We start from the raw sequence: 26,786 nt of genomic DNA on the forward strand, positions 1-26,786 counted from the left end.
TATCCTCTTTTTTTCAGGTAAGATGTTTTTTAAATGTGCGCAATTTCTTTCTCTATACTTTTCTTCACTTGTTTTTATAATTTTTTTCTCTTTTAAAATATATATTTATGATATCCCAAAAGCACAATGTTGGTATAATATTATAACCTCAAATTTTAAGCCATATTAATATGTAATTTGAATATCCTAAAAATATAATTTATCTACCATTTACTAAAATAATCATTTTGTATACTTTAAAAATTTACATTTAGTGTCATATTTTTTGACTATATACAGGTATTTTTAAACATATGCAATTATTTTTTTACCATATGCAACCACCATTTAAAGAAATGTAATTTTTCTTTCATTTATTTGAATTAATATTTTAGATATTCTGAAAATTTATATTTAGTATCATGTTTTATGATCCTATAAAAGTATATTTAATGATATGTGACCATTCTTTTATAATATGCAACATTTTAGATATCTTAAAAATTTATACTTAGTGTCATATTTTAGGATAATATGTAAGTATTTTCAACCATATATGATCCTTCTTTCATGATATACAACAACCTTTTAAGGAAATGTAATTTTTTTTCCATTTATTTAAATAAACATTTTAGATATTTTAAAAATTTACACTTAATGTCATGTTTTAAGACTATATGCAAGTATTTTTAATCATATGTAATTCTTCCATTTAGATATGCAACAACTTTTTAAAGAAGTGTAATTTTTATTTTATTTATTTAAATAATCATTTTAATATTGAAAATGTACATCTTAATTGACATCTTAATATTGAAGGACATTAATTACTGTATTGATAGTGAAGGACCATATTTTACACATTGTCACCGAATTATCAACCGTCATGGACCTTGTGACATGTTCACATGGAAAAACCTTCTTTTGTTTGATGTGGTCAAGAATTTTTTTTTTTGAAAAATTTTTTATTAAAAAAATAATCTTTTAGTTCTCCAACTTTTAAATTACTTATAACTCAATCTCTCAACTTTTGAATCACTTACAAATTAGTCCTTTAACCTTTGTTAATTTTTTTAATGTTAGCTTATATCTCACATTAATGAATAAGAAGAGAGTATTTTAAAATAATATATGAATATTTTTTTATCTCTTTTATTTGATAAATTTTTTTTAAAAAAATTAATAAATAAGGATCGAGTTATAGGGAAGTCAAAAGTTGAAAAATTGAGTTAAAATAAGTTATAATTGAGGGATTGAATTATAGTGATTTATAATTGAGGGATTGAGTTATGAATTAAAAGTTAAAAAATTAAAAAATTAATTTTTTTTTTAAAAGAAAAACCAGCGTGCGTCAAAAATATCTCTCTCTCGCGTCTTCCTCCTCCGTCCTCCACGGAGAGGTGTCGCAGCATCTCTCTCTCTCTCACTCTATATATATATATATATATATAATAAGTGAACTCTTCACGTTCAACAATTGACTCTGGTAAGAAAAGGGTCAGTTTGAATGCCGAATCTGAAACGAGGTAGTCGACCGCCATGGGTGGGACTTGGAGCGGCTGTCTGGATTCAAATATGTTCTGGAAACTCCTGCACCTTCCCTCTCTACTCTCACTCTCTCAGATCCGTTCTCGGTTTTAATCAGCGGCAGATTGCCTTGCTCGGTGTCGCCATCGACATTGGCGAGAACGTTGGCCTTCTTCCTGGTCTCGCCTCCAATAAGTTCCCTCCTTGGCTCATTCTTTCCCTCGGTGCCCTTATCTCTTTTCTTGGCTATACTGTTCTCTGGCTTTCTGTTAGTCGCACTCTTCTCTCTCTTCCTTATTGGTTGGTATGCCCATCCTTCTCTTCCTCTGATTTTGCCTTTGTCTATTTCTTCTTCTTTGTGATTCTTAGTACAGTGAATTCTCTTGATTTGAATTTCCTCTGCCTACTTTTCTTTGAGCTTTTTTATTCCTTTTTTAAGAGAGGCTCTAAAAGTTAGCCTTGGAAAGATGTATTCTACAAGACTGTAGTGGGTCGCATCCCACTTTATTTTTTCTGTTTGTTTTGGTTTTGACTGTTTTCCTTACTAGCTCCTAGCTAGCCGACATGTATCTATTACAAATGAAAGATGTATTCCCCATATTGTTTTATCTCTAATATAAGGCACCAAATGAATGCAATCTTACAATCACGAAACTAGTACACTTTAGCCTTTTCTCTTGGACCAAATTATTTATTGAACCTTCTTTGAGAGGATAATTCAACAAGGGCGCGATATAAATAATTCGTGTTTTTCTGGACCTTTCGTTTTGTTGTTCTAGTCATCCACTGGTTTATAATCGAAATAAATTTTTCAATCTTGTTACACATAAAAGCATTTTACTGTCACTCTTACTTCTTTAAATAACATAAACTAGTAGCATCAATTACTACCGACATAATATTGAAGTTTCCTATGATCGAGTTAAGAGTAAATTACTGTCATCCTTAAGTTTGGCCACAATCTCGTGAATTTGTCCTCAGCTTTCACTTCAAGCTCAAAGAAGGGTTTCTGTGATGAATAATGATAAAAGATTTCATGACGTTTTACGAGTATGTTTTAATTATGTTTTAGCAATGAAATTATACTTATAACGAAAAACCAGACACTGCATAAGTTTCTAGTAAATGTTAATACTGGGTTCTTCGATGATGGCATTGTACGTGGGATTAACACTTTTTTGGAAAAGAAATTATGTGATGCTAAGCTATAAATAATATCCACACGCTATATTTTTGTTCCAAAAACTGATCATAAATATCTGCAAAAACTGCACCAAGTTTTGTCCAGCTTCTTTATTTAGCTGGCTGATACTTAATCCTAATTCCATATCTTCTTCCGTTGACATTTAATTTGCAGTTATGGATTGCTTCAGCTGTTGCCACCAACAGTAGTGCATGGTTAACCACAGGTGTTCTTGTCACCAGCATGAGAAACTTCCCTGTGAGCAGAGGCATAGTCGCCGGAATACTCAAAGGCTATGGAGGTTTAGGTGCTGTAGTTCTCACTGAAATTTATAGCCTGGTCCTTCACAATTCTTCCTCCAAGTTCCTCCTGTTCCTTGCCCTTGGCATTCCTATTACATGTTTCACCTTGATGTTTCTTGTCAGGCCTTGCACTCCTGCTTCTGGGGAAGACTCCTCGGAAAATGGCCATTTTGTCTTCATCCAAGCCTCTAGTGTATTCCTAGGCTTATACCTTCTGGCAACCATAGTACTTAATGATGTTGTCTCCTTAAGTGATGCAGTGTCCTATGTTTTGATCTTTGTGATGATCCTCCTCCTCATGGCTCCTCTTGCTGTCCCTATGAAGATGACATTGTTTCCCAGAAAAGCCATCAAACAAGAGGCACCTCAGGCGCAAGTAGGATCTTTGGAGCGTGATGAGAAGTCAGAACCTTTGTTGCTTCCGGAATCTTCATCGTCAGCAACACTTGGGAGTTTTTATGAATCAAATGATGATTCATCTGAGGTGGCTATGCTTCTTGCTGTGGGTGAAGGGGCAGTGAATAAGAAGAGGAGGCGGCCTAAAAGAGGGGAAGATTTTAAGTTTGGAGAGGCAGTGATCAAAGCTGATTTTTGGCTTCTGTTTCTGGTTTTCTTTGTTGGTGTAGGAACTGGGGTTACTGTGCTGAATAATCTAGCACAGATTGGGATTGCACAAGGAGTAGAAAATACCACAATCTTCTTGTCGACTTTCAGCTTCTGCAATTTTGTGGGTCGGCTTGGTGGAGGAGTTGTTTCTGAACATTTTGTCAGGTCAGTAACTTGTTATACTTGGATATATTTCAGAAATTACAATCAGAACTGCAACGGAGAATATCGCTTCAAATAAACAGATGATAAAGTTAATGGAACAATGAAGTTTTCATATCGAACTAGACCTTTATAATAGTTATCCTTGAACTATAGAAAAGATTGTTGTAAATGCACACAACTCACCCACTGCTTGGTTTGTCGTGGAAAATACCAGAGTTATGCATTTCACTGTTCCACCAGATTTAGATACTGATCTTTTGAGATAATGTGCAGATCAAAAACAATCCCACGAACAGTGTGGATGACATGCACACAGATAATAATGATCATCTCGTACCTGCTGTCTGCATATACTGTGAGTGGAACTCTTTATCCTGCAATAGCATTTGTGGGAATCTGCTATGGCGTGCAAATTTCTGTAATGATTCCTACTGTTTCTGAGTTATTTGGCCTCAAGCACTTTGGCATTTTCTACAACTTCATGTGCTTGGGAAACCCTCTTGGCGCCTTGCTTTTCTCTGCCCTCTTAGCCGGCCATGTCTACGACGCTGAAGCAGCCAAGCAGCATGGTCTGAGCCACCTGTTGTATGGCTCTTCAACTAAGGCCTGCATTGGTCCCTCCTGCTTTGGGCTGACCTTTTTGGTTCTGGCAGGAGTGTCTGCTGTAGGCACCCTCTTGAGCATTATTTTGACTATTAGAGTGAAGCCTGTTTATCAAATGCTTTATTCTGGTGGTTCTTTTAGGCTTCCCCCATCCTCTTCAAGCCATTAAAATGACATTGAGTCTTGTGACTTCTAATACTTGAGTCCTGAGATATGCACACGTGTCTGATATTTGTATTACTATAAGACGCGCGCGCGCGCGCGCGCACGGCTTAGCATCAGCTTGAGGCGATCACCCATTTGATCTCTAGCTGAGTGGTTGTATCTATCAGTATAATTTAAGTTCAATATTTTGGTATTAATTTGTGAAAAAAATTGCTGGTTTGGGTATGCATGTTCAGCTGAAAGTTGTATCAACAATTCTCAGTTCTCTCTCTTCTTCCTCTGAGTTGATCTCATTTATTATGGAGATATTTTCACAATTAAATAAATAGAAGAAATTGTGTATGGAGAGAGGCATCAAGAGAAAGACGTCTTGGAGGTCGTCTTACTTTTATAAGAAAGATATGGCATTCACATTTGTCATGTTCAAGGCAGTCGTGTTTTATAATTTTCGTTTATTTAAAAACAAGTGTCACGAATTATTTGGATTCTCTCGTGCTGCTTACGAAAATAATTTTGAAAAAGACACTGGTATTTTAGATAAAATTTAGGAAACTATCATTTAAGGTTTGCTGTGGCAATTTAATGTCAAACAAGGAGTAAAAGATTGTGAAATAGTACTGGAAGATCAGAAGATTAATTTAAAAATAATTTTAAATAGAAAAGATTATAATACCCATATTTTTTCTTTTTCTTTTTAAATATGTCAATTAAGTAAATGATTTTTTGTTAAATAAAAATGAATATTTTTTAATTGACAAATGATTATTTGTCAAATTATTATTTACACTTGTCCCTTCTTGCAATTAAATTTTATCATAATTTTAAATTTGTATTAGGAATCATTTTTATTAAATATTAATAGGTATTTGTTAACTAATAAATAATTATTTATTAAAACATGATCTATCCTTATCTCTTTTCACAATCAAACTCTTTTATATTTTTAAATTTGTCAATTGATGAATGAGTTCTTGAAAATGGGCACTTGTTAATTAACAAATAGCTACTTATTAATTAAAAAAGACAACCATAAATATTATGGTCTTTTTTCATATAAAATTATTTTTAAATCAATCCCCTTATCCTAAAATGATATTTTAGAATCTTTTGATCTTTATTTAATATTAAATTATTTCAGTTGTTCTTGAATGATATTTTTCCTAAAATTTAAGTTAATATAATTTCTATTAAAAAGGTGGTTTTTATAAATTTTATAATTTATAATAAATACTCTTTGTAATTATTATTATAAGGTACCTCCAACTATTTTATCAGAATTCGAGAAAGGAGATTAAGTTAATAATTTTATCTAAAAATAGAATAAATTTTTAATCTTACTCTTGTTTAAATGAAAATTTTTAAAATTAATATTATATTCTCTCTCATAGTTAATGAGTTTAAATAGAGGTGATATTGAAAAACATAATTAATCCTCCATCAAATACTTTATATTAAGAAAAAAATTTCTCTAGGCAATGGTGGAACCAAGATCTAAGTTAAGGGGGTGCAACTTTAATTAATTTAAAAAAAGTCTTATGAAAATAAAATTTAATAATTTTTTAAAAAATTACATGCCTTACTATTGTGATTTCATATTTTAAAAATAATTGAATATGAAATAACAACTAAATAAATTTAAAAGTTATATTGTTGTGAAAAAGTTGGATTTGAAAATAAATAATTTTAAAAATATAGTTTACAGTCTTAACATTTCTATAAACTTTAAAAAATAATACCTTTTAGAGGAGGGAAGAAAATTTATTTAAAGAGTGAAATAACGAGGGATAATATTGAAATATTTATGGTTAAAATTTTTTTATCTTTTTTTGTTCAAGACATCTTATATTGTAAGATACTAAATTACCTTACAAATATTTTATAAAATGAGAATGATAAATTAAAAAAAGAGTTGAGTGTTGATGCTTTTATCCCTCGTAAAAAGGACGAAGTAAGTTGACGAGAGTTTTCACTCTTCCTTATTTTCACTGGGCCATTCTATGCATTTTCATTTGTTCTACTCATCTCCCTCACACACAGGGGTCAGAATTTTTAAATTAATTGAACAAAGTGATAAACACATTCCATAGTTAAAATTTCACCCAAGTTGAGGATGCATTTGCCCCCCCTGAAATACAAGTGGCTCCATCATTGTTAGAAGATGTTCTGTAATAAAAATCAGAATGATATATCATATAACCAATAAAAAGGCAAGTGATATCAGGGTTACACACATTACACAAAAGCCTAATCAATTCAACCCTGTCTGAGTCATTTGAGCATTCGATCACATTGGGTTGGGATTTTATATTTATTTTATGATATTATCTTTTGTGAAGAATTATCATGAGTTGAATTATTTTTATGACATTTTTGGCATTTCCTATTATCACAATTTTTTAATCTCCTTCAAAATTTAAATTTTTTTTAGACTTAATGTTGCATAAAAATAATGGTAGTTGTTAACCCTATGTAATTTTTAAAAATAATTTTATTTATAATATTATTTTTATAAATAATATATTTTAAATAATAATAATAATAATTTTCAAGTAAAATTTTTTAATCTATTTTTGAAAAAAAAATTCAAAAAATGTTTTTGGTTGAAGGGACTAAACCCAGCCCAAATACTCGAGCAACGAGCTGACACGAATTGAATGTTGGGCCGGATATCAGGTAGGGCGATGTCTTGCCTTACGCTGCCACGCGCAGCCTCAATTAATAAAGAATGTGATTCTTTTACTAAAAGGGGTTAATCAAGTTAAAAAAAAATTAAATTCAGATTAATTAATTAATAGTATCATGTGGAAGATAACTGTAGGAGGAGGATTAGAATTAAATAATGCCCCTTGTTTCATGGCACACATGCTTCACGGGCGTTCATATTTATTTTTCTTCCGCTCGCTTTTCTTTCGCTCTGCTTTTCTTCACTTTTTTTCTCTCTCTTATTCCAAATTTCGTCTGTGACTATTTTCTCTTGTTCAAACATGGTTTTTTTTTTCCTCGTCTGAAGTATAAGATACCTATCCTTAATTTGGATAGGGAAAAAATAAAAAAGAAAGAATACTAAGAGTTAAAACTATAAAAAATAGTAAAGTAAAGAATTTATTATTTTTGAGGATGGAGAATACTAGGAACCCCAGTTTTTGCTCCTCATAAGCTATTTTCTCTCTTTTATTAATATATCTTTTTTTCCTTTCATTCAAATCAAGTCTTAATATTTTTTAAATTTATCTGTCTAAATTTACCTTTTAATTAAGATATAGAACATGAGAAATATAATTTGATTAAACAGTGTTTCTCAGTTTTCATAATAAAAGGATTAAGAACAAAAAAAAAAGGAAAGACATAATTTTTTTTTATAAAAGTAAAACATAGCCTCTGAATCATAATATAAAATATTGTCAATTATTTCATGGTTTTTAGAAAAAGTTAGGAAAAATTTAATCTCTTAAAAAATTTTATATTTTTTAATTATACTCTAATTAAATACTGTATAAAAGTGTCATAATAATAACAAACTAAATTATAATAATTTTTTTAAAAAAATTAATAAACAAATTAAAGGTATAATTAAAAAATAATTATAAAAACTATTCATTATATTTTAAATTAAATAAATTTTTTAAAAGATGTATTATATTGTGATTTAGAGTGAGTAGGTGCTTGTAATTGCATGTGAAATATGATTGGAAATGGATCATGCTTTAGGACGGTCGCTTTGATTACAACTCATTTATTGCAATTTATTTTAGCGGAGTTCAATTTCTCAAATTTTAAATATTCAATCTGCTAACCTTTCTCAAAAAATTGATAAAAAAAAAATTAAATTTTTTATTCTAAGATAAGGTAATAATTTAGCTTCTTCTCTTACGTGGAAGGCTGAAACTGAAACTTAGCAGCGAATTTTTGGAAAGCAAGTACATATCTTTTACAGCTGACGCGTGAGACATCAATGGAGGTAAAGTCAGAGTGGGCGTCCACCGTCCCTTCACCTCCAATTTTAAACTCAACTCTGTCTCTGTCTGTGTGCGCGCTCGCGCGCCGTCTTGATTAATATTGGACCTACCTTCCCAGTTCCTACCTCCGCCTTCCAAGTAAAGTGTTCCTACATTTGTCCCCCCCCCCTCATTGAATCCTACGCCGGCAAAGCTTGACTGTGAGTGAAATGGCGGATCTGAAAGGAGGTACTCGACCGCCATGGGTGGGGCTTGGAGCTGCTGTGTGGTTTCAAATAGCTTCTGGATCCTCTTACGGCTTCCCTCTCTACTCTCACTCGCTCAGATCCGTTCTGGGATTTAACCAGCGCCAGATCGCCTTGCTTGGTGTTGCCAACGACATTGGCGAGAACGTTGGTCTCCTTCCTGGTCTCGTCTCCAACAAGTTCCCTCCCTGGTTCATCCTCTCCATCGGCGCTCTTCTTTCTTTCCTTGGCTATGGCGTCCTCTGGCTTTCAATTAGCCGCACTGTTCTCTCTCTTCCTTACTGGTTGGTATGTCCGTCCTTCTCTCTCTTTTGCCTCTTTATTAGTCTGTTTCTTCTTCTTTTTAATTATTATTGCAGTGAGTTGATTCAAACGTCTTATACTTTCCACTCGCGCCGTCTGGTTTATTTTGACGTCAATTTTCAAGATTTGCATCTGTGGATTCTGTTGATTCGAATTTCTTCCGCCTATTTTCTTTCGACCCTTTTTTTTTTCTTGAGAGAATCTAAAAGCTACGCTTTCTTATTGCTCAGTCTCTAAAATCAGGGGATTTAGATTCAGTAACTAGCATGCATGTAGTATTTAAATTATTAAAATTTAAATTAATAATTTTAAATTCATATCTCCTTTAAGATTGATTAATAAATGAGTGACTTTATCTGAATGATTAATCTGAATTTTAATGATTCAAATACTACAGACACTCAATACTTGTATTAAAGTATAGTCACTTAATTCAAATTCAAAATTAAGCATAAAATATATGCATCCTTGAACTCGATGCATTTTGATTTTAGCCTTTTCTTTTGGACCCAATCATTTATTTATTTTTCTTTAAGTGCATAATTCAACAAGGGCACGAAAGATTAAGTCGAAGAGAAAGCGATAAGGGTTGTATTTCTCTGGACCAATTACACGTTAGCCTTTTATGTATTGGTTTAGACTCGAGTATACTATAATGTTTTAATCTTGCCATTGATTACCATGAAAACATTTTACCACTCTCACTTCATTAAATAACTAGTTCTTTTGGAAATCAACAGCGATAGAATATTACAGTTTCATATGATCAATGTAGGTGTAAATTCGTGTTACTCTTATTCTTATTCAAGTTTGGACACGAAATCTAGTGCCTGAGCTTTCACTTCGAGCTCATAAAGGGGGGGTTTTGTGATGGAACTAGATTTTTGCCTTAGCCTTCGTGAGCTTTTACTTGAACTAAATTAAGTGTGTGCTTTGTTTATTTCTGTGTTGGCATGCTCCCAAATCACGTTTGCAATGCAAAACCACGTTCCGCTGCAAAGTTATGTTTATAATGCAAAATCATACACTGCATAAGTTTCTGATAAGTGTTAATATTGGGTTCTTTGACAATGGCATAAAATGTAGGGGTTAACACTTTTTGGGAAAGACATAATGTGGTGCTAAGATGTAAAGTATAAATAATATCCTCATGTCATATTTTTGTTCCAAAAGCTAATCATAATTATCTTTGGAAACCGTACCAAGTTTTGGCCAATTTCAAAATAGATTTAACTGGCTGATACATGGTTCTAATTTCATATCTTCTTCCGTTGATACTTGATTTGCAGTTATGGATTGCTTCAGTTGTTGCCACCAACGGTAGTACATGGTTTAGCACACCTGTTCTTGTCACGAACATGAGAAACTTCCCTGCGAGTAGAGGCACAGTTGCTGGAATCCTCAAAGGCTATCTAGGCTTAAGTGCTACAGTTTTCACTGAAGTTTACAGCGTAGTCCTTCACAATTCTTCTTCCAAGTTCCTCTTGTTCCTTGCCCTTGGCATTCCCATTGCATGTTTCACCTTGATGTTTCTTGTCAGGCCTTGCACTCCTGCTTCTGGCGAAGACTCCTCAGAGAATGGCCATTTTGTCTTCATCCAAGCGTCTAGTGTTGTTCTAGGTTTATACCTTCTTGCAACCACAGTAATTGGCGATGTTGTATCCTTGGGTGGTGTAGCATCCTATGTTTCAGTTTTTGTGATGATCCTCCTTCTCATGGCTCCTCTTGCTGTCCCTTTAAAAATGACATTATTTCCCAGAAAAGTCATCAAACCAGAGGCACATGAGGTACAAGTAGGATCTTCAGAGCACGAAGAGAAGTCAGAACCTTTGCTGCTTTCAGCATCTTCATCGTCAGCAACACTTGGGAGTTTTTATGACGATGATTCATCTGAGGTGGCTATGCTTCTTGCCGTGGGTGAAGGAGCAGTGCATAAGAAGAAGAGGAGGCCTAAAAGGGGGGAAGATTTTAAATTTCGGGAGGCAGTGATCAAAGCTGATTTCTGGCTTCTGTTTCTGGTTTTCTTTGTTGGTGCAGGAACTGGGGTTACTGTGGTAAATAATCTAGCACAAATTGGTATCGCACAAAGTGTGGAAAGCACCACAATCTTGTTGTCCACTTTCGGCTTTTGCAATTTTGTGGGCCGGCTTGGTGGAGGAGCTGTTTCTGAATATTTTGTCAGGTCAGTTACGTGTTATCTGGGTACATTTCAGAAATTACATTAGAACTGCAATGGAGAATATCACTTCAAATAGTCAAACAGATGATAAAAGTTAATGGAACAATGAAGTTTTCATATTGAGCTAAACCTTTATATTAGCTATCTTTGAACCATAGCAAAAGTTTGTCGTAAATGCACTTAACTCACCCACTTCTTGGTGTGTTATGGAGACCACCAGAATTCATTTCCATGCATTCAAATGTTTCCGCCAGATTTATATATACTTTTCTTTTGAGTGCAGAACAAAAACAATCCCACGAACAGTGTGGATGACATGCACACAGATAATAATGATCATCTTGTACTTGCTGTTTGCATGTGCTGTGAGTGGAACCCTCTATCCTGCCATGGCATTTCTGGGAATCTGCTATGGCGTGCAGTTTTCTGTAATGATTCCTGCAGTTTCTGAGTTGTTTGGCTTGAAACACTTTGGCGTTCTCTACAACTTCATTTGCTTGGGGAACCCTCTTGGCGCCTTCCTTTTCTCTGCTCTCTTAGCTGGCAATATCTACGATGCCGAAGCAGCCAAACAACATGGTCTGAGCCACCTGTTGGATGATTCTATAACTAAGGCCTGCGTTGGTCCCTCCTGCTTTAAGCTGACCTTTTTGGTTCTTGCTGGCGTTTCTGCTGTAGGCACCCTCTTGAGCATTATTTTGACTATTAGGGTGAAACCTGTCTATCAAATGCTTTATTCTGGGGGATCTTTTAGGCTTCCCCAATCCTCTTCTAGTCATTAAGATGGTCCACAGTCTTGAGACTACTCTCTGATACTTGAAGGTCTGCGATATTTATACGAGTCTGATATTTGTGATACTATAAGGTGCATATACATATATATAAAATTGCCTGGTATTAATTTGAGGCGATCACGAATTTGAGTTGTATCTGAGTTCCTGTACTTTTCAGTGTAATGCAAGTTCAAAATTTCGGTATTTAATATTTAAGAAAATTCTTATTTGGGTATGCATGCTGCGCTGAAAATTGTATTTACAATTTTCTCTCTCTTTCTGCTTGCTTGAACTCATTCATTACGAGAGGTCACAACACTATGGTACAACTAGGCCCTGTCTCTTCTATGACGGGAATCCAAATTCATATTCTTATATATTGTGATCTTCTGTTCATAGTTGATACTCCATACAATCAGTAACCCTTGCATGGGTTAGTGAGTAACGCACTTGCTTAAATGCAGAAAGAAAATTTGGGTATGTTCAATTACTGGCCTCTTCAACCTTGAGATCATGTCCTAAGCCGGGTGAAAACTGAAAGATGTTTCAGCATGCTTTGGCCAAAAAAAAAAAATGATGTTCAGCATGTACACATAAGACGAATTCAAACAGAACCAGGAGAGATTTAGAAGAGAAGGGAGAAAAAAAAAGATTCTGAGACACACTTGATCACCTGCTAGATACACTAATAATAAACTGCGTTGCTAATTGGTATTATTCACCCTTCCAAGAACAAGCCAGGAAAAGAAGAGAAAAATCCACATCTGGAAAATTATTCAAGTTGGTTTCAGATCTTGAAACATTGCGAGCCACTGGGTGTTCTCGCCATCATAATCGTACTCAGATTTTGCATTTTTATTGTGATAACTGGGACTGAAGCCAATTGGGCTATCAGCCACCACATCGGAAGCCCAATTGGCCCTAGGACTCCTACTTCCAGGCATCGGAAACCCAGATACTCTCGGGCTCACCGCCAAGCCTATCGTCCTTCCATAATCTATGGGCCTGGAAATCATTGGGCTTTGATTTGGGTGAACCAACCTTCCATCTAGAGGCCCAGAAAGTGTCAACCCCTTATGGTTAGTAATCACCTTCTCATGCACTCGTCCTTCCAAAGGCCCAGAAAGTGTTAAGCTTCTCATTCTTTTGGGAGTACCCATGGGCTTGGGCTTTTCTTCTTTCATCGACCCTCTCCTCTCGATCCGCCAGCTTGGCTCACACGGAATCTCCTTCACAGCCTCATCACGAGAGGCAACGAACTTCCTCACACACTTCTTCCAACATTTCTTCACGACTCGAGAGAGATTCTTGTTGGCTGCATTCTCCTTCTTGGCGAGCTTGAGGATCTCGAGCCTGTGCTTGGCTACGGAAATGCCCATGCTCTGGAGGAACTCGTGGTCGAAGAAGGCAGCATCGGGGGGCTCGAGCTCGTTGCGGGCGAAGGTGACACCATAATCGTAAGTAAGGGAGGGGTGGAGGTTGGCCTGAGAGAGCCAGGAAAACCAGTCCATAGGTGTAAGTTAAAGGAGGAGTATGTGTAGATAGTGATAACAATGAGGAATATATAATGGGATGAGATATTGAGGGAGTGGTAAAGTTAATGAATGTGGAGCTAAAAGCAAGAGAAAAGGGAGAGAAAGTAGTTAGAGCCAAATCAATTTGGTAACCTACTTCCCCATTTTGCACATCCTAAATCCAAAAATACCACACCTTTTCATGTTTTAAACTGTTTCTTTAGTCATTTAGTTACCACCTTTTCTTAAGTTTTTAAACCATTTCATGTTTTCACTAACTATGCTGTTTTGTAAGACATTTTGTAGTTGTAAGGAATATCATTTCATTTCTACCCCCATGGTGGTTAAAACGGGGCTACATAATTAGGCATGGAAAATTATGAGTGCTAGTTTTAGACAAAGGCAAACCTGAAAATAAGTCAATCTTTCGTTAGATTTTTTTTTTTTATAAAGACAATTGCATTTTTTAATGTACATAATTTGTATTGGAACAAGAGGAAATATATGATATATAATGCTGGAAAATAGAAAGGACATTTAGGTCCGTGACCTTAACTCATTCACTCTTAAAATGACTTAAATGAGGATCTCTTGACAAAAGAAATGACTTCAATGAGCTCTCAAACATTGAGATTGATACAAAACCAAATATCAGAAGGTGATTCCCACTCTATTTATAATTCCATCCAACACAATAAATGTTGAGCTAATTTTCAGTCCGTTTTGATTCGTGTGAAATTTTTTATATAAATGAAATATCCAATAAATACAACAACAAAAAAGGTTCGGTCCACAATAATGAAAAATAATAATAATCAGACCGCACCACATAAGTTTGATCTAATATATATCTCTACAGAAAAATGAGTGAAAATGCCCTCAGTTACGATAGAAGTTTTTCTGATATGTTTGAAAGATTACCGTAATAACAGTTAAAGATTAACTATAAAAATTGAATAAAATATTTATAAAACGTGATTTATTAATGGTAGTTGTGGTACCATTATTTATACAGCTCAACCTCTAGCCATGGTCGGCCTTAATTTCCATCAGCTGTCCGTGCATATTAATTTTAACTTACGTCGCTTCAAAAACTTTAATGTTTACTTCATTGTTTGCTACAACTTTACCATCACTTCATGTTATAAAGTTACTTCTAGTTAAACCTCACAAAAAATTTATGGAAAGAATCCTCTGAAATTGAGAATATATAAATTTCATGAAATTTTTTAAAGAGAAAATAATTTATATTTTATAAAAATAATAAAATGAGTAAAAATACCAAACAAAAAAACTTTAGATAAATTCATAAATCTCAACTTTATAAGATTTAAGTCCCAAAACTTTAACCATGGTTGAATTGAGTGGAGAAAATTTCATTCTTCTTGAATAAAATTGAGGATTCAAAGTTCAATCCTTGTAAATAAATAAAAAAAGAGAGAATGACAAAAAATTTCAAAAAGAATAATTTAGTCTCTCAAAATATGATAGTGTCTTATAAGTCCTAAAAGACTTCGTTGTCATTTAAAAAAATTTATGAAATGATAAAAACATCCATTAAATTAAAACAAGTGAAGAAAAATGGTAAGAGAAAATTGTAAATGCCTAAACCATTTTAATTATATACTGAATCAAACTTGTAAATTTCAGAACCAAAGTTATAAAAAAAAAATTTGTTGCACTTTGTTAATTAAAAAAAATAATGAAAGAAATTTATAAATGTCTAAACCATTTTAGTTATTTACTAAATTAGAGTTTTGAATTTCATAACTAAAGTTGTGAATGAAAATTTTTTTGTCACACTTTGCTAATTGTGAATGGTTAAACCATTTTAATATTTGCTGAACTAGAGTAGTGAATAAAAAAATTTTCATCATGCTTTTTTAAGTTAAAGGATATTTTTATTATTTAATTAAAAATTTTAATGATAATTAAATTGCTTGAAAATTAGAAAATATTATCACATTTTGCGATACCAAAGTATCATTTTTTTATTTGGAATTATTTGTCATTATCTCACACACACATATATATATATATCTCAAAAGAGCTACTATTGAATTTGACCAGAGTCAATATCAACTTAATTTTTTTAAAAAACAATTCAATGCCGCATGATCCTCGCGCGGGTGTTTTGGCTGAAGCTAAAAAGTAACTTTCATTAGTTTGATACATAAATCAAGTCATTTTTTGTTTTTGTTAATTGTTATGGTTGCTGAAACTTTTTGCATCAATTTTTTTTTCGAGCATGCAGAGCATTTTTAATTTTGAATTGAGTAAGAAGAAAGGACAGATTTAAATTATCTTACTCTAGACAAAATAAAAATAATAATAAAACTTAACTGAAAAATAAATCATATTATTATACTAACTTACAAAGCGATAAACTCATTGAATTTCCTTTATATGTTACTCAGAAGGAAATTAAATCACTTTGATGGCATTGTGCAGCTTTAGTATTCATAGGCACCCCGTGGCTGAGGCTTTTATGACGCCTCGAATTTTGTGGCGTGTTTTCTTGTGCTTCCTCTCAAACCATTAGGACCAGGGGTGGAGGGAAATTGAGAAAAAGGAAGTGGAGAGACCCACTTCCCAACTTTTTCTCCATTTCCCTCCACTTTCTCCATTCTCACCATTCATTAATTTTATTATTTAAAAAAATTGTTTAATAAAAAAATTTGAATAGTGAGAATGGGGGAAGTGGAGGGAAAGGGAGGGGAAAAAGTGAAGAGACCCCTCGTCCGTCATGTAGAGGGGGCAACTGCTTCCACAAAGAATTTTTAATTTCTCTAGTTAATATAGGTAGCTTGTTTGTTATATGCCTCAATCCCATAGGTATCAATTGTCTCCTGTGGTTTTTTTGGGGGTCAAAAATTGCCCTTGATAATTAGTGATATTAATTTTTTATGCCATTCAATTTTGTGTACTGCGCAGCAGGGATATGTCTGAGGGGAGGCATGCAAAGGTGCTTCCCCCCTCCCTCCAAAATTTTTGATAAATTTTTTCTTTTTTCCCTAAAAAAAATATTCAAATTCAGCCCCTCCCATGTGGAGAGCATATTTAGTGCTCATCAGAGGTGATAACTCTTAAATCAATCTGGACCGTTTAGATTTATTTAACTATCTTTTTTTATTTTTAAAAAAATTTATAAAATTTTAAACAAATATATTTTATTAGTAATATGTACCATTCATATTTAGTCAAATTAGTCTAAATTTTATATTAATTTTTTTATAATTTTTATAAATTAACGATATAGATTTATTTTAAATTATTTTCAATCTAATACTATAGCAAGTTAAAAATTTTAAATTTAAATAATACAAATTAAATATGTATGGTCAATTTATAAAAAATTATAAAAAAATTAATATTAAATTTAGCCTCATCTGATTAAACACGAATGGTATATGTTAATAATAAATATATTTATTTATAATTTTATAAATTTTTATTTTTTAAAAAAATTAAATATGGATATTGATTCAAGGATGATGAGCACCCAATGGGCTCCATCCCATGTGTTATGTTCTGGGTCCATCCCTACCGTTCAGTGGGGCTCACGTTGTTCGCTTAGGTCCCAGTCATCACTTTCACTCCCTCCCTCCCTCCCTCTTCCCTTCTCTTTGGACCTCATCCTTCACTGTACAGCTGTAATATTTTTAATATATATAGATATATATGTAATTAGTTTTACACCTAGTAGTTTTCTATTTGGGGTAGAAAATGATTCTTTCTTAAAAAAATAAAAAAGAAAATATTTCTACATCAAGTGACTTGCTATCTGGTGAAGAAAGTTATAATTTAAAAAAAAAAAAAATCAAAAAATTTGTTTTTGCCCTAGGTGAGGGTCTACCCAATATAGAAAGTGTTTGAATTTTTTTCTTCAAAAAATTAGTTTCTAATTGGGTGAGGGTTTAACTGGTGTAAAAAATGTCTTAATTTTTTTAATAAAAAATCACTTTTTACGTTCATTATTTAAAATAATTGATTTATAAAGTTTTTAATTTTTTTAAAAAAACTAAAATTATGACTTTTTACACTAGTTCTATAAATAATCAATGTAAAAACTACTTTCTACATCGATTGTCATATGAACCAATCTAAAAAGTTTGATATTACTTTTAAAAGATAAAAAAATATAAATTATGGACTTTCTATAAAAGTTATTTTAAATAATTAGTGTGAAATGTTTTTCAATTTCTTAAAAATGAAAAAAATTATAAAAAATTATTGATTTTCCACTCCTAGTATTTAAAATAACTGATATAGAAAGTTCAAACTAAATTTTTAAAATAATTTTTTAAAAAATTAAGGGTTAGATTGTCATTTTATCCAAAAATATAATATGTGTATTATTTTATATAAATAGTCATATATTATTTTTTATAATATAACATATATTTAATTTTTTATATAATAATTATAAGCGCATTTAAGTTCAATTGACAAAGAAAAAAGGTATAAGGTTTGAAAGACGGGAAGTCTAAAATTTCAATTCTTGATCTCGGCTTAACCAATGTGACATGCTCTTGAGTAATGGTTACTGGCAGCTTATGATGATGTCATGGGGGGTACTTCGGAGGTGTTTCATTGGATCAAAACCATGCAAGTCAAGAACTAAGTTTTTGTGTGTGTGTGTGGGTGACTTGATGTGGGAGTTGGCATTATCGATGAGAGCAAACCATGATCATGAGTACTGTAATCTGATATCGACATCATGGATGTGAGCAAGTTTGCTTTACTAATTAGCTTGTTTTGCCATGTGTCTATGTTATTCTGTTTATCTTTGTTTTTGGAATAAAAGCAGAGGCAAATAGAGTAGCAAGAAAGAGGTTCAGGTTCTTGCATTCATGCATGTGGCATCTTCTTCTTCTTCATCTTCACCATCACCAACCCCATCGTCTTCTTTTTCATCGTAGCCACGAAGATTTATGTCATCACACCAACAAATCTCCAACTCTAACAACATCGTCATCATAAAGAGGTGGTACTCTATAGTGAGTTTCATACATGGTTTCACCAATTATCATATGTAGACGACCAGGCCTTAAAGATCGATACTACTATTGCTTCTTTTTAGGTATTATCATTGTTTGTAACTATGGTAGCTCAACATCATCATTGGCATCGTTAAACCTTGGCAATTCGATAGCAGCTAGAAATAGGGTGAGAAAAAAAGTGAGGGGAGGGAGGAACTGGAGACTAGGAAATGGAGATGATGTGGCTCATATGAAATAAAACATGAGGGAACAAATGAGAAAAAGGCAACGTGGTATTAGAGGAAGCTATCAAGTATGAGATGTACTGAGCTTTTAACAGAGGCATTAAGGTGTGTGATGGGAGAATAATGAAGCTTTTCAATTTTTTTGCATGATAGCATTTGGTATCCCATTTCTAGGGGAAGCCACATCCCCAGGGGAATTTACCACGATAGCTGCATTCCTAAAGAATTGAACTTGAAATCTTTGATTAAGTTAGGATAATCTTTTGCCAATCAACCTAAGTGTTCGGTGGTGAAGTTTTTCAAGTTTTAAATGTTCAGGGACAGAAATGATTCATAAATCTTAAATATTCACAGACTCTTTAAAAAAAGTTCAAGAACAAATTAAAAGTGATTATTAAATCTTTTAAATAGGCATTTTTTTTCCTATCATATCTAACCCTTTATTTGGGCTAAAATATGAAATGTCGCTCACTAAAGCATTGGATAGGTCATAAAGTTATTTGGGTCTAATAACTAAAGAGTTTGGCACGCTTGATAATTTGTTATTCACAAACGAATAGCTTTCCTCACAAAAAAAAATAAGTCTCACACACAACACACGCATCACCCACCATACGCACATTTTTTTTCATTTTGAACTACTTGGATATTGATCTAAGGGCCCCTTGTATCAAGGAGAGAGAACAAGCCATTTGAGCTACAAATTCTTGGCAAATAGCAGGCATTTATTTGAATATACAAACTAGTGGAAGCTAGCTTTGTTAACAAGGATTCAAAAGCAATAAAACTTCCAATTAGCTTAGCTTTGTACAATGCTGGTGACCTAGCCAAAATATAGTCTAGTTATAATAATCTGAAGCTTTTGTTTTGATAGATTAAAAAGCACTTCACTATGTTATAATTTTCATGTTTGATTTGAGACTCATGCTATTGTGGCTCTATTTTTTTTCCCTTTTGTAAAAACTAGCATAGAGGCTCAAAGTTTTGGGTAAGTCTAATATCAAGTAAAATATGACACAAATGTTGAATTACTATTTTTCATAGTTCATAATTCCTTTTTATTTTGTAAAATAAAAAATTGTTATTCTTTAAATTCTATTTTGCCAGACAATCATAGGTATCCTTTTTGTAAGTGTACTTTTTATTTTTATTGGACTTTTACTCCAAAACGGTCACCAAATTTAAAATAACATAAGATTGTTATATATATATATATATATATATAACCTCAAAGTTTTGGCAAGTTGAAAATATATGAGGAAAATTTTAAAAAAATTATATATTTAACTTTATATTATACATTTAGTTAAATTATAAAAATATTTTTTAAATTTAAAAAAGTTAACCATATGAAAAACAAAAGGTTAGTTACAACTTACTAGATAAATTAAAGGATTGCCCTAATTTAATTGAAAAGAAGTAATTTAAGGGCCGGTTTGCTTAAAATTAAAAAATAAGTAATTTTTAGGTAATTTAGAGATTTTATAAAAAACAGACATTATTTTATATTTGATTATACTAATAAAAAATGATTATTATTTAATTATTTTTTTATTTTATGATATCTTTCTTGATTTTTATTTTATAAAAATAATTTATTATTATATTATTTTAAAATTTTATGATATATTTGCGTATCTTACCTCTTTAAAACACTCTTTCTCATTTATCGTATTAGATTATTTTCAGAAGCTACTTAAAGTAATTTCTTAAAATAATAAAAAATATGTTTTTTTAATTTTGATTATTTTCAAAAATTTAAAAAAATGTCATAAAACTCACAAAATAAATTTTTTAAAAAAATAAGTGATTTTTTCATGAAATAAGCTAAAACAAACAGGTCCTAAATCTAGATACCTATCTAAATGTTTGTTATGGCCAAGATAATCATGGGATTGTAATTGAATTTATAGGAAAGAAGATAATTTATATAGATATCAAACGTTAATAAGTTTATTTAATGGATAATGCAATTTTATATGAATTTATTGATTTAGTCTTTTAAATGTAATTTTTTTTATCATTTCAATTCTCAATGCTTGGTTCAATTATGAAATTAATTCTCTAAATTTTGCAAGAAAAATTAGCCCTAAAAAATTTATGTGTAAATTAGGCTGGTACGTGAAATATATACATGAATTAATTAATATACACAAGCCAAATGTATTAGTTCTAATTGCTGATATGTTATGTTTTATAACTCTTAATTTTGTCAGCGTGGCTCCCCCGCGCCCCCCCCCCCCCCACCCTTTAAATATGTTGCTTTTTCCTTATCAAAGGTAGCACCTTTGTTTTACACGTTACTAATTAAAATGACTGCTACATTATCATTCCGTTAGCCATATCAACGCAATTTAACAATATTAATTTCTCTCATAAAATTAAGAGTTACTTAGATAAATTTATGAAACATCAAATACTTTCAAACTATAAGCATGTAATAATGATTAAACTCTTAATGGAAAGTATGCTCCTTTAAAATATATTTGTAAGCTGCCAATTAAATTAATTTAGATTAAATTTGTGATATCATAGTAACAATAAAAAAAATGATAAGAATTAAAATTGGGGTACTAATAATTTTTCAAACGTAATGTATTAAAATTTTTATTATCTTTTATCCCACTATATCAATACTAATTAATAATTAAATTAGCGTTACCCCTAACTTCGTTACCAAGAAATCCTTTACGAATTTTCAATATTCCGGTACTTTCCACGTATGCTTTTCACAGGCTATACAAGAGAACGAGAGTTAGGAGAATAATTGGAATCATCGGTTCATCGCAGTCCTCGTCTCCAGTTTACACTTAGAGTTGTTCCTATATCCAAATTCTGTGTGCTCTACGATGGTGAAACTGAAGATTGCCGGTACATGGGCAGGAGTGTTAGAGGTTGAACTCGAGACTTGGACGCTACCCATGTTGAGGGAAGAAATCGCCAAGCGATCCAACTGTGGCGTCGACTCCATCAATTTGATATGTGCTGGCAAAATTTTGAAAGACGGCGATGGCCAAGAGAAATTGAGCCAAATGGGTATAAAAAATAATGCCAAAATTCTTGCGAGCCGTGTCTGTGCTGAAGAAGGCAAGGTTTTGATGGCTGAGGAAGAACGGACTCGCAGACTTTCCCGAGTCAAGTACATGACTAATTTTAATTTTATTCCTTTGCTTTCTATTTTAGTGGAACAATATTGCTCAGTTCGTGGGAACAAATATTCCAACTTTGTGCCCTTGAATTTCGTTGACTCACCCATCTGGTCGCTGATTTCTGGCTTGTTGCCACATGCTCCGTGGATTGCATTGATCAAGTGTTTTGATGTTTGTCATTTTTTTAACTGTTCAATTATTGTCAATTTGACGGTGATCGTGTTGTCAAAGGAATGTATTAATTGAGACTGTTGCCGGGTGTTGCTTAGAAATCATATAAAGATTTATTTTCTGTTGCTTGGGTTTGTGAAGTTTCCTACAGCGGTTTGTTCTGGAATTTCATTTAAATTTGTATCTAATGTGTTCTGTTAGGAGTGGTCCATGACTCCAGTTTGAGGTTCCAGTGGCATATGGGTAGTGTCTTGGTCAAACCCTCCAGGTGCCGTTTGCGAGGAACTAACATGTAAACTAATATTGGTACCTTAGATTTGCGGAAGATTGATTGAGAACTTACTCTAATATGTTATAGATTTCTGGCTTGATTAATCCACACCCTAGAGTTAGAGTTTTCAAGCTACTCCATGATATTTTATGATTCATTAACAATGGGAGCTAATATTTTAAAATTGCCCTCTATGTTTATTTCAATCAAGTTTTATCTGTGCTCCAACTACTGCGCCGATCACCTCACTATGTAATGCCCTTTACCCTCGGCTAATGGCTTTGGCTAGCAAAATTTTCTCCTTTAATTTTATTCATCTTTTCATCTTTAATTTCTGTGGCTGACTTGCATATCTTGAAAACAGGGCAGCTGCCACAGCACTCGCCAAAAGGCATGCTGATGGTTCATTACCTATGGAAGACTTCAACATAGAAGTTGAAGATCAAAGTGGACAAAAAGTGCAGTTAGGTTCTGAGACTGATCAGAGGTATGGACTATGGAACTTGTGACATTTCAGCAAATTCATTTAGATGAAAAAGTTGCTTGAGGGCTTTAGATTCTGTTTTAATCATCAAAATAAGGGTCAAGCTATCATTTTGCAGGGCAGTAATGATGGGACTGATGCTTCATGCAAATGGGAAACGTCTTATTAGACAGAAAAACTACAATGATGCTTTAGAAGTGCTGTCTATGGGTGAGGTCAGTTCTTGATACATTTCTCTAGTGTTAATCTAGCCTTATACAGTTATACTTACCTCTATATGTTAACTGATGTGGCTTAATTCCTTTTCTGTTTTTTCATGTAATAATCAAAAGAATACTTGATTTCCTTTTCAGGAGGCATTCTCTCTTTGTGATCCAAAGGTCATTGAGGTGAGTGATGCAGTTTTTATCCACATTATTGTCAGGGAATTTGTATCTTGCCAAATCATGGATTAAGAGAGTTATGTGGTCAATTAACTGAAATTGTGTACAAGCTGCCTCTTATGCTGATATTTGACCAAAGTCAATATTGAGCTTTTTCTTGCTGAAGTGTTTGTTGCAAACATGCTTCTTCTATTGAAGGTGTTGACTATGTAGGAAATAATTTACTATACTTAAATAAGAAAATTTGCTTCTCTGAAACTCTCCCTTCTTTCAAAAGAAAGTCTGCTGTTGCTGCAGTGCGGAGCTTCTGCAGTAAGGTCTGATAACACGTTTCTTAGGTTTTACTTCCATGTTATAACTGTTGATGTGCTCTTCCAAGGTTATTAAATTTATTTGAGCCCGCAATAAAGCTCTTTTTTTTTTTTTTCTTGGCTGGATTTTCTTCAAATACAATTTCCTACAATACTTTTTCTATGGATCTGAAATATTTTTGCCTTTCTATCCATTCAGCTTGTTGACAATGTCCCAATACTGCAAATAGACATGGTGTGGTGCTACTTTATGATCCGAGATATCAGATGGCTATCAGAGGCTGGAAAGCGTCTTGAAATGGCTAGGGCTGGGATTGAACGTGCTCATGGAAAGGATTCCCAGCGCCTTAGAGTTCTACAGGGAGGTCGTTATCCTGAACTTGCACTGTGAGTAGTTTGCATACACTGTTCAGTTGATTGCTTCTTTGAAATGTTTACAATATTCTTGTGCTACTGTATGGGGTAGATTAATTTCAAGCACTATGTAAATAGGCATTTGAGACTAGAGCTACTTGAAGGGGTGGTAGCTTATCACAATGGTAAGGTGGAAAAATCAAGAGATGTGCTGACCTCTGCAAAAGCAAAATTCATGCAGGTACAAAACAGCGAGATCTTATCTTACAAAACTATTTTTCTTTTTCCAGTCTCTGTGTTTCATTTGCATTATAACTTGTTACAGTCAGCCTTCATATTTTTTATGATTTAAGATGTCCTGATTTTTTCTCCTTGCGTAGCCCCCAAGGAAAAATGAGACACAGTCTAGCTAATTCTAGCAAACTATCATATTTTGTCCCTGAAAGATACTGTCGTTATCAATTTAACCCTTAAAAGTTTATTGACATCGTTTGGTCCTAGCGTTTTGAAAAATACATCAATTTTAGTAGACTTATGAGTGAATTAATGTTATTAGAATCTTTTAATGCATTTCTTTCATCTCTCAACCTAGAAACAAACTTGTGCATTTTTCCAGCTGCAAGTGTCAGATGAAGTCTTGTCATTTGTTATGAGCATGGGATTCAAAGAGCGTGATGCAAAGAGAGCATTACGGATGAACAATCAAGATGTGGGAGGTGCCATTGATTTTCTTGAGGAGGAGAAGGCAAAAAAACAGCGAAAACGAGAAGAAGATATGAGGAGAAGAGATGAAATTAGGCAAGTCACATGATGCTTATTGACTTGTATATTCTCTGTGATATATCATGCTTAATATCATTCCGCCTTGTGGCACCTCTGAGAAAATGAAAATGCAGGGAACAAAAGCGTTATGGGTTGACTCCCTTGAAGAAAGCTGTGGATCTGCAGAAGTTGAAGGATTTGGTCTCTTTGGGGTGAGTACTAAGTTAATCTTGCTTTGATCATTCTAAAGATATTAATGAAACCAATCAAATCCTATTAGTCTTCACTTAGTAACTAAACTTTTAAGGTGAAGTGATCCTTGACATGATGTTAAAGCCTCTATGACCATGTTGTCATAGGCTTGATCTTGTTGCCACTTCAAACTCAAGCACTTTCATGTGAATGAGAGTGCAGTAGAGATTTTAATAAAACCAATACCTTTACTTGGACAACTTCAGCTTTTGGGATCAAGCAGTAATTGATAGGTTATTCTTGTAGGGGCCCTATGTCATAATAAAATCATATATTTGGTCGGTGATAACATCAATAACTAGATGGTACCAATTATGTGACACTTTTTATTGTAAATTTAGAGAAAATTAGTTTGACATCTGGAGATATGCTAAACTTGAACTCATCTCTTTGTCTTGTTTCAAAATTACACTAACATCTTCTATTCTAAACATTCATCAACAATTTGGCCCTCATTTAAAGTTTATCCAGACAAAATGCTGCATATTTCTTGTGAAAACTCAAAGTCACAGGATACATGTAATTTCTATAATCATAGGAGAGTTGAGTTTAGGGAAAAGTTTGTTTGGCTAAGTGAATTTACTTTTTAGCTTATTCTTGTTGTGACATCTAGCGTTGCATTACATTTTCTCACTAATTATTGTTGATGTCTACAAATAAAAATGTTACTCCACAGAATTTCCTTGTTAAACTAATCTAGCTCTATGCTTCTGGTTCTGGTAGATTTGAGAAGGAACTTGCTGCTGAAGCTCTTCGAAGAAACGAAAATGATTTTGATGAGGCATTGAATGATTTGACAAATCCAGAAACTAATTCTGCTATACAGGTTAGGATCTATATGTCTGCATGTTATGACTTCAAACAGTTCTGCTAATTACTCTCACAATATGAAGGTTCACATTGAAACAAGGAAAAGGAAAAGACTGAGGCAAGCAACAGAGTCTCAAATTGAAAATTTTGTCCGCATGGGGTTTGAAAGATCAAAAGGTACTAAAGTTTTTTAGCTTCTAAGGATGGCCATGCTATACATATGTTGTACCAGGTTCTGATATTGCTTTCTTGTTGGCAGTGGTATCTGCTTTCGAGATTGGTGGCCCTTTGGATCAAATAATGCAAAGACTGACCGCACATGCTGAGGAAAACACACAAGTCGAGGCCAATTCAACTGTTAACAGTTCGAGTTCTTCTGCTCCCTCGCCAGACAACATTGGTTCTAACATTCCAGGCCTAGCCGAGGACGTTGAAGGTCTGTTGGCTGATCTCAGCAAAGCAGAGGACCGAGATGTGGAAATGGAAGATGAACTTTCTGCAGATATAGCAAAAGCTGATGCGTTGGCTGACTATGATGTCGAAGTTAATATAGAAGGGGGAGCCATAGAAGAATATCTTTCTCTGCTGGAGTCAGCAGCCAGCAGCAGTGGGCAAAAGTTGCCTTCCCAGTAAGAAGATGGCTATGAAGAATAATGCTTAGTTTATGTAAATAATAGTATAATACAGTAAAGATATGCATCTTGCTCTTCCTTGTAGGAAAATGGTCGTCTCTATATATTTTTAATTAAAATGATTTTTGGGAATGCTTCAGCTGAAAAATTGGATATTTAGAGATGCATGGAACTTCCTTTTTCAGTGATAATCTAACTTCAATCATGTTCCCCTTTCTCTTGCACCTTTTGAGGAACAATGCATGTTTGATGATTTTTTTTTTTGGGCCAGAATTTTTCAAAATGATTGCACATTAGATATTATGGCATGCCTCACAATTTATTAAGAAAAAGAAAAACATTTCCAGAGTTAAAATAATGACATTTTTTGGTAGGTATACAATGATAACACCAAACAGTTTTATGATAATAGGTAACATTGGTTAAATAGATTATATGACATCATTATGCTCTATCAAAATTAAATTTTTAGATATATTA

General features: G+C 33.1%; 4 protein-coding genes across 4 annotated transcripts; 3 read left to right on the forward strand and 1 right to left on the reverse strand.

Annotated features, from left to right (window-relative positions):
• Positions 1-1,350: 1,350 nt before the first annotated feature.
• Positions 1,351-4,803, forward strand: LOC129319314 (protein NUCLEAR FUSION DEFECTIVE 4-like). The gene is made up of 3 exons (XM_054964337.1): positions 1,351-1,810; positions 2,864-3,762; positions 4,036-4,803. Exons 1-3 carry the CDS (start codon positions 1,487-1,489, stop codon positions 4,532-4,534), a joined length of 1,722 nt encoding a protein of 573 aa, XP_054820312.1. The 5' UTR covers positions 1,351-1,486; the 3' UTR covers positions 4,535-4,803.
• A 3,666-nt stretch (positions 4,804-8,469) lies between these two features.
• LOC129321058 (protein NUCLEAR FUSION DEFECTIVE 4-like) lies at positions 8,470-12,190 on the forward strand. Its single transcript, XM_054966785.1, has 3 exons — positions 8,470-9,019; positions 10,324-11,216; positions 11,497-12,190. Exons 1-3 carry the CDS (start codon positions 8,696-8,698, stop codon positions 11,993-11,995), a joined length of 1,716 nt encoding a protein of 571 aa, XP_054822760.1. The 5' UTR covers positions 8,470-8,695; the 3' UTR covers positions 11,996-12,190.
• A 572-nt stretch (positions 12,191-12,762) lies between these two features.
• Positions 12,763-13,497, reverse strand: LOC129319716 (uncharacterized). The gene has a single exon (XM_054964796.1). The coding sequence runs from the start codon at positions 13,495-13,497 to the stop codon at positions 12,763-12,765; it is 735 nt and encodes a 244-aa protein (XP_054820771.1).
• A 7,987-nt stretch (positions 13,498-21,484) lies between these two features.
• LOC129319493 (uncharacterized) lies at positions 21,485-26,523 on the forward strand. Its single transcript, XM_054964585.1, has 11 exons — positions 21,485-21,866; positions 22,683-22,805; positions 22,921-23,017; positions 23,156-23,191; positions 23,696-23,883; positions 23,989-24,091; positions 24,467-24,648; positions 24,747-24,824; positions 25,588-25,690; positions 25,758-25,851; positions 25,934-26,523. The coding sequence occupies exons 1-11, from the start codon at positions 21,577-21,579 to the stop codon at positions 26,305-26,307; spliced, it is 1,668 nt and encodes a 555-aa protein (XP_054820560.1). The 5' UTR covers positions 21,485-21,576; the 3' UTR covers positions 26,308-26,523.
• Positions 26,524-26,786: the final 263 nt, after the last annotated feature.

The sequence above is a fragment of the Prosopis cineraria genome, unplaced genomic scaffold (assembly GCF_029017545.1).
Source record: "Prosopis cineraria cultivar Desert tree isolate PC_DT_omini unplaced genomic scaffold, ASM2901754v1 PC9, whole genome shotgun sequence".
In the NCBI taxonomy this organism is placed as follows: Eukaryota; Viridiplantae; Streptophyta; class Magnoliopsida; order Fabales; family Fabaceae; genus Prosopis; species Prosopis cineraria.

Bases quoted from the DNA above. Each gene is read 5' to 3' on its own strand.
- LOC129319314 (XM_054964337.1), top strand. From the start codon at position 1,487: ATGCCGAATCTGAAACGAGGTAGTCGACCGCCATGGGTGGGACTTGGA. The intron at 1,811-2,863 runs GTATGCCCATCC...TTTAATTTGCAG, and splicing joins TCTCTCTTCCTTATTGGTTG to TTATGGATTGCTTCAGCTGT. The intron at 3,763-4,035 runs GTCAGTAACTTG...GATAATGTGCAG, and splicing joins GTTTCTGAACATTTTGTCAG to ATCAAAAACAATCCCACGAA.
- LOC129321058 (XM_054966785.1), top strand. From the start codon at position 8,696: ATGGCGGATCTGAAAGGAGGTACTCGACCGCCATGGGTGGGGCTTGGA. The intron at 9,020-10,323 runs GTATGTCCGTCC...CTTGATTTGCAG, and splicing joins TCTCTCTTCCTTACTGGTTG to TTATGGATTGCTTCAGTTGT. The intron at 11,217-11,496 runs GTCAGTTACGTG...TTTTGAGTGCAG, and splicing joins GTTTCTGAATATTTTGTCAG to AACAAAAACAATCCCACGAA.
- LOC129319716 (XM_054964796.1), bottom strand. From the start codon at position 13,497: ATGGACTGGTTTTCCTGGCTCTCTCAGGCCAACCTCCACCCCTCCCTT.
- LOC129319493 (XM_054964585.1), top strand. From the start codon at position 21,577: ATGGTGAAACTGAAGATTGCCGGTACATGGGCAGGAGTGTTAGAGGTT. The intron at 23,192-23,695 runs GTGAGTGATGCA...CTATCCATTCAG, and splicing joins GTGATCCAAAGGTCATTGAG to CTTGTTGACAATGTCCCAAT. The intron at 24,825-25,587 runs GTGAGTACTAAG...TGGTTCTGGTAG, and splicing joins AAGGATTTGGTCTCTTTGGG to ATTTGAGAAGGAACTTGCTG.